We start from the raw sequence: 5,456 nt of genomic DNA, 5'->3' as shown, positions 1-5,456 counted from the left end.
AGGGTCAGCTTCACCTGCACGACCTGCCCCCCACGCCCAGAGTGAGCCTCGGGCTGGGTGTGAAGCTTGGAGGCTCTAAGCCCTCCAGCCAGAGGGGGGCCACAGGGAGGGCCAGCTGGAGAGGGGACCACAGGGAGGATGCCGGGGGGATGGACAGCCAGTGCTGGACACTCGCAGGACAGGATGTACACATCGACCTCACTGGTTTAGTGTAACCTCGGCCCAGTGAGGCCAGTGTAATCATCCTCATGTTCCAGAGAGGGAGACTTGAGGCCAGAAGAGAAGCTTACCTGGACCCAGATGACTCAGCCAGCCTAGGACCCCAGGTCTCACCCCTGGTGCTATATCCTCCTGAGTACCTGCCCCTGCCCCAGGGAAGCTGGGGATAGGGGTTCAGGGAGACTGCTCAGGTGTACAACAACACAGATGTGCAGGGGGGTGCTGGGGACATTTATTTCTGACAAGGACAGGCACAATTTGGGGCTAAGGACACCCTTCCCCCACCCTCACTTGGAAGCACTCTCTTCCCCGGGGCTCCAGAAAAGGCAGGGCGTGCCCCCAGCCCAGGATCTGTAGCCTGGACCAGGGAGGAGGCTGAGGGGCAGATGAGGACCCTTCAGGAGTCCTCCACGGCCGGAAGGCTGATCACATGGTGAGTGTCGTATCTTCTCACGTACACCGACTGCTCAGGGCCCGAAATGGGAGTGCTCCCACGGGTGTCATAGCTTGAGGGGAGGGGAGAGAAGATGAACTTAGGGCCTGATCCAAGTCCCACAGCTTGGAGCTCTAGGCATAGGAGCATTGGGGAAACTGAGGCTTCACCGGCCAGGCTGACTTAACCAAAGGGAACCAGGCTATTCCTCTAAACTTCACAAATCCAGCTGTGCCCTCCCAGCGCCCCCACTCTCCTCTACTCCCTGCACCCCGGGATCTGCCCATCTCCCCTGATCCAAGCCCTCCACTGGCTCCCTCTGGCTCTCAGGACACAGCCCTTTTCCTCAGCTGGGAATCAAGACCCGGGCTTGCCTGGCTGCCAGAAATCCTCCCCCACCCCAGACACCCCCTCTCCCTTCCAGAACTGCTCTCCTCTCCTCCTCCCCAGATCCGACCCAGACGCCAGGCTTCCCCTTTCCTCTAGGAAGCCTTGCGGGCACCCCCGGTTCACCAGGCCCCGGCATCCGAGCTCTGGATGAAGTTTTGAGGCAAAGCTCAGCTCTCGGACTAAAAGCAATTCTCCGCTACTTGGGTGTATCCCACTGGAGGGTCCGCTGTGAGCCCCCCACTCGCAATTCCGGCTGTTGCCGCCAGGGGGCGAGTGGTGCGCTCTCCGAGAGCGTGGGCACGCCCCTGCCACCACCGTCCCCCACCCGGGCAATACGCAGGCAGAGAGGGACAAAGGAGGAGGGGTTCATGCATGCACACACCCCCCCATGACCTGCTGTCTTCTGGGCAGGGAGGGGGAGGGGCATAAGAGGTGGTCCCGGTCAGAGACCCCACCCCTCCCAGGGGGCCCAGACCCTGTCCACTTACCAGGTGTAGATAAGCCGAGCAAGGAGGGCAGTGAGGAGGACAGCCAGCAGGACCGACAAAATGGCAATGATGACCACGGCGCCCGCGCTTTGGGGCCCTGGGGCAGCCTGCAGTGCCTCAGCTGAGGGTCGGGAGGGGGGTCCCCCAGGCAGGCAGAGAAGGGCGGGGAGGAGAGACCTGACCTGAGCAGGGGGACCTGGACCAGCCTCCAGACCAACCATCCCTCGCCCCAGCTGGGGGCCCCCACGCTGGGGGAGGGCACCTGCAGACAGCAGGGTGGTAATGGTGCCTCTGATGGCGGAGTGGCCCATTCCCCCCAGCCCAGCCCATCCTCGGGAGCCCCCCAGGCCCCGGGGTCCCCAGCCCCAGTGTTTGACCTGCTCATTTGGCCGCTCCCATACCTTGCTGCAGGCGGGTCTCGCTGGACCACTCTGTCTCAGCCACAGATCCCCTGTCCCTCATCACCGGGAACTTCACTCTGAGAAGGAGACCCAGGACTGGGGGTGAGGCCTCTGGCCCTGGCCCCTGTCAGTCTGATCCCTTGACTCACAGTGCCTGGAGAGTGGGGGGGAAGGAGCAGAGACTGGGCCTAAAAGCCTGCCTTAGAACCCACCAGAAGGGGCTGCGATTCCAGCTGTGACATTTCCCAGCTGTGTAGCCTTGGGTGCATCTCTCAGCCTCTCTGGGCCTTAATGTCCTCATTTAGGAAGTGTGTGTGGAACGGTCTAGATCCCCAGCACCCAACATCAGTGAATCAAGCCCTGAGTGAGGGGAGATGGGGCTGCGGCACCCCCTGCCTGGAAGGGGAAACCACCTGCGGGGCCCAGAAGGCCCATGGGAGCAGAGGCCCAAGTGGGGGGCCCTCTGCTGGAGAAAGAAGGCAGAATTCCCCAAGGCCTCCCTGCCCTCAGCTGGGAGCTGCCCCAGGCGCAGGTTGGGGCCCCGGGGGGGCGGGGGGGGTAGCTCACCGGTAGGGGCCCGGGGCCCGGCAGGGGGGTGTTGCAGCCCCGTTTGGCCGGGAAGCAGCCGGTATCATTGCCAATGCGGAGGACCCGGAGCTGGTTCCCAAATTGGTTGCCCGGGTAGAGCGACCGGTGGGCCATCAGCGTGAGGTAGTATCCCCTCTGGGTGAGGTCAGCGGGGGCTGGGACGTCCTCCACCCTCCGCGGGGCAGTGAAGTTCGGGGTGGCTGAGGGTAGCCGCAGGGCAGATGGTGTGGGCTGCAGGGGCAGGCTCCTCCCCTCCCGCCAGGCCAGACAGCCCTCCTGCCACATCCCCTGCACACCCCTCCCCCCACACCGGCGGCTCCTCCCAGGCCTCCCGCCCATTTCACAGAGGGAACAGCAAGGCCTGCGCCCCGCAGCACCCACCGTTGCTGTGGGCCACCACCAGCCAGATGGCGTCCAAGTCAGAGATGTTGAGGTGACTGAACTGGCCCGATGGCTGCTCCAGCGTGAAGGCAGACTGGGTGAGTGTCCCTGCCAGGGTGGGGCTTGCAAGCTGGGGCACATAGCCGATGCGCTCTGGGGCAGGCGGGGGGCAGACAGAAGATGCTCAACAGGACAGCCAAGCCCCCACAGCCCAGTCTGAGGTGGGAGCCATGGTCCTGGAAGCCCCAGTCTGAGGGAGGAGTCATGGTCCTGGAAGCCCCAGTCTGAAGTGGGAGCCATGGTCCTGGAAGCCCCAGTCTGAAGTGGGAGCCATGGTCCTGGAAGCCCCAGTCTGAGGTGGGAGCCATGGTCCTGGAAGCCCCAGTCTGAGGGAGGAGTCATGGTCCTGGAAGCCCCAGTCTGAAGTGGGAGCCATGGTCCTGGAAGCCCCAGTCTGAAGTGGGAGCCATGGTCCTGGAAGCCCCAGTCTGAGGTGGGAGCCATGGTCCTGGAAGCCCCAGTCTGAGGGAGGAGTCATGGTCCTGGAAGCCCCAGTCTGAGGTGGGAGCCATGGTCCTGGAAGCCCCAGTCTGAGGGAGGAGTCATGGTCCTGGAAGCCCCAGTCTGAAGTGGGAGCCATGGTCCTGGAAGCCCCAGTCTGAAGTGGGAGCCATGGTCCTGGAAGCCCCAGTCTGAGGTGGGAGCCATGGTCCTGGAAGCCCCAGTCTGAGGTGGGAGCCATGGTCCTGGAAGCCCCAGTCTGAGGGAGGAGTCATGGTCCTGGAAGCCCCAGTCTAAGGGGGGAGGCACAGACTTGATTTGGGAGCCCCGATCTGAGGGAGGCATGGAGGCTTTTCCTGGAAGCTTCGGTCAGACATTAATCAGGAGGGCTCCTTAGCAACTCTGTGCCCATGGGACATGGGTGGGTAGCCTGAGTCTAGCCAATGCCCCCTGCCTTGCTAGCCTACTAGGGGTAGGCACTGTGGGAGGTCTGGAGGGAGGTCCTGCCCCACCTGACACTGGGGTCCCTGCCACAGGCAGGGCCTGGGGGAAGGCATGGAGGCACAGGGGGCTCCTCCCCCAGCAGTGTACACAGTTCTGGGGAAAGGGTCTTAGGCCTGGTCGGGGTGAGACTCAGATTTCGGGGAGCCTGAGCCTGAGCCTAAACCTTAGACTGGACTCGACAGAGCCCAGTGACCTTGAGCTCTGGCACTCTCTGGGCCTCAGTTTACCCACCTCTCAAGTCCCTCCAGCATGGTCCAGGTTGGTTTGCTTGAGGAGAGGAATGAGTGGCTTGGGGGGCTGGGGGGAGACACAGGAAGGTCTCCACCAAGACCCCAGGCCCAGACGTGCACCCCCCGGGAGATGTCCTGGCTTATCCTCTCTTCCCGGCCCAGGGCTGTGCCACCTCCCACCCTGCCCCAGGCACCTTCCCCTTCTGGATCTTGTCCCCCTCTCAGGCCCTCACAGCCTCACTTGGGGAAGGGCAGCCTGGGCCCCCGTGCCAGAGATGGGGGTGGGGGCAGCACAGACTCAGGACTCAGCCTCTCTGTCCAGAAGGCTCCCCTGAGGGCAGTGCCCCGTCTCTCCGGGCCCTCAGCACTGGAGGGTAGTGGAAAGGGGAGGCGGCTTTCCTGCCCGTCTCCAGAGCCCTCTCCCTCTCTCGGTTCTGTTCAGCATGATTCATTTCCATTTCATTCAGCTCCGAAGGTTCAGGGCTAGACCTCTCCTTCCTCAGAGCCCCCACTTCTGTCTCTGAGGCCCAGCAGGGACTCAGTGTCCACTAGACGAGGGAGAAGGAGAGGAGCAGCCCAGATGGGGGGCTGGACCTCTAAGCGACTCCAGTTTAAGAGCCCACAGTGACCTGCAGCCACCAGGGAGAGCTTCGTTGGGGGCGTTGTTCTTTAAACCTCCCCTCAGGGACAGGAAGGAGGGGAAGGAGGGGAGGCACTGGCAAGAATGGATGGGGGCTCGGGAGGCGTGGGGATGAGAACCCTAAAGAGAGAGAGGAAGCATTGCTCACTCTCCCGTCTTGGGGTGTGGGGACAGGTGTTTGTCTTGTGACCTCTCTGGTGGGCCATCTCCCCTGAGCCACCCAGGACCCAGTCCCCAGACTTGGGGCTTGGGAGGCAGCTTCACTCACCCAGGCCTGTCCCCCGCTGGAGGCCGGTCAGCAGCAGCCACAGCGTCAGCCGCGGATACCGACCCCCACTGAGCCCCATGGCCAGGCCGAGCGTCTGACCGTCTGTCTGTCCCAGGGTCTGTCCGCAGCGCCCCCGAGCCTCCGCTGACTGCCGGGGGGTTGAGGCGGCTGCTTCTGGCACCTCCTGCAGCTCCTCCCAGGTGCCCCCTCTTCCCAAACAACTGGTTGGACAGGTTTGGGGGCAGAATCTGCTGGCCCTATGGGTTTGGCATCCCAGGGAGGGGTCTGAAGAGAACAATCAGTAGCTGCCACCAGGACAAGCCCGGACCCTCCCACCCCTGACTCCAAGCTCCAGGTCCAGGTAGCCCCAGTGACAGTCCGGCCAACAGTCCCAACCTGGCACCCAGGGCTCC

The 5,456-nt window shown here is 63.5% G+C and overlaps 1 protein-coding gene across 1 annotated transcript; it reads right to left on the bottom strand.

Moving 5' to 3' along the window:
• Positions 1 to 493: 493 nt before the first annotated feature.
• UPK3BL2 (uroplakin 3B like 2) lies at positions 494 to 5,122 on the bottom strand. Its single transcript, XM_045870894.3, has 6 exons — positions 5,044 to 5,122; positions 2,901 to 3,083; positions 2,506 to 2,719; positions 1,932 to 2,014; positions 1,531 to 1,651; positions 494 to 725 (listed from the first exon to the last, which is right to left on the bottom strand). Exons 1-6 carry the CDS (start codon positions 5,120 to 5,122, stop codon positions 617 to 619), a joined length of 789 nt encoding a protein of 262 aa, XP_045726850.1. The 3' UTR covers positions 494 to 616.
• Between the last annotated feature and the right edge of the window lie 334 nt (positions 5,123 to 5,456).

Source organism: Mirounga angustirostris, unplaced genomic scaffold (genome assembly GCF_029215605.1).
Source record: "Mirounga angustirostris isolate CCGP_5_RB_7025 unplaced genomic scaffold, mMirAng1.0.hap1 SCAF_5, whole genome shotgun sequence".
Classification (NCBI taxonomy): domain Eukaryota; kingdom Metazoa; phylum Chordata; class Mammalia; order Carnivora; family Phocidae; genus Mirounga; species Mirounga angustirostris.
Note: the sequence above shows the minus strand (reverse complement) of the source record. Positions and strands in the feature narration are given on the sequence as shown.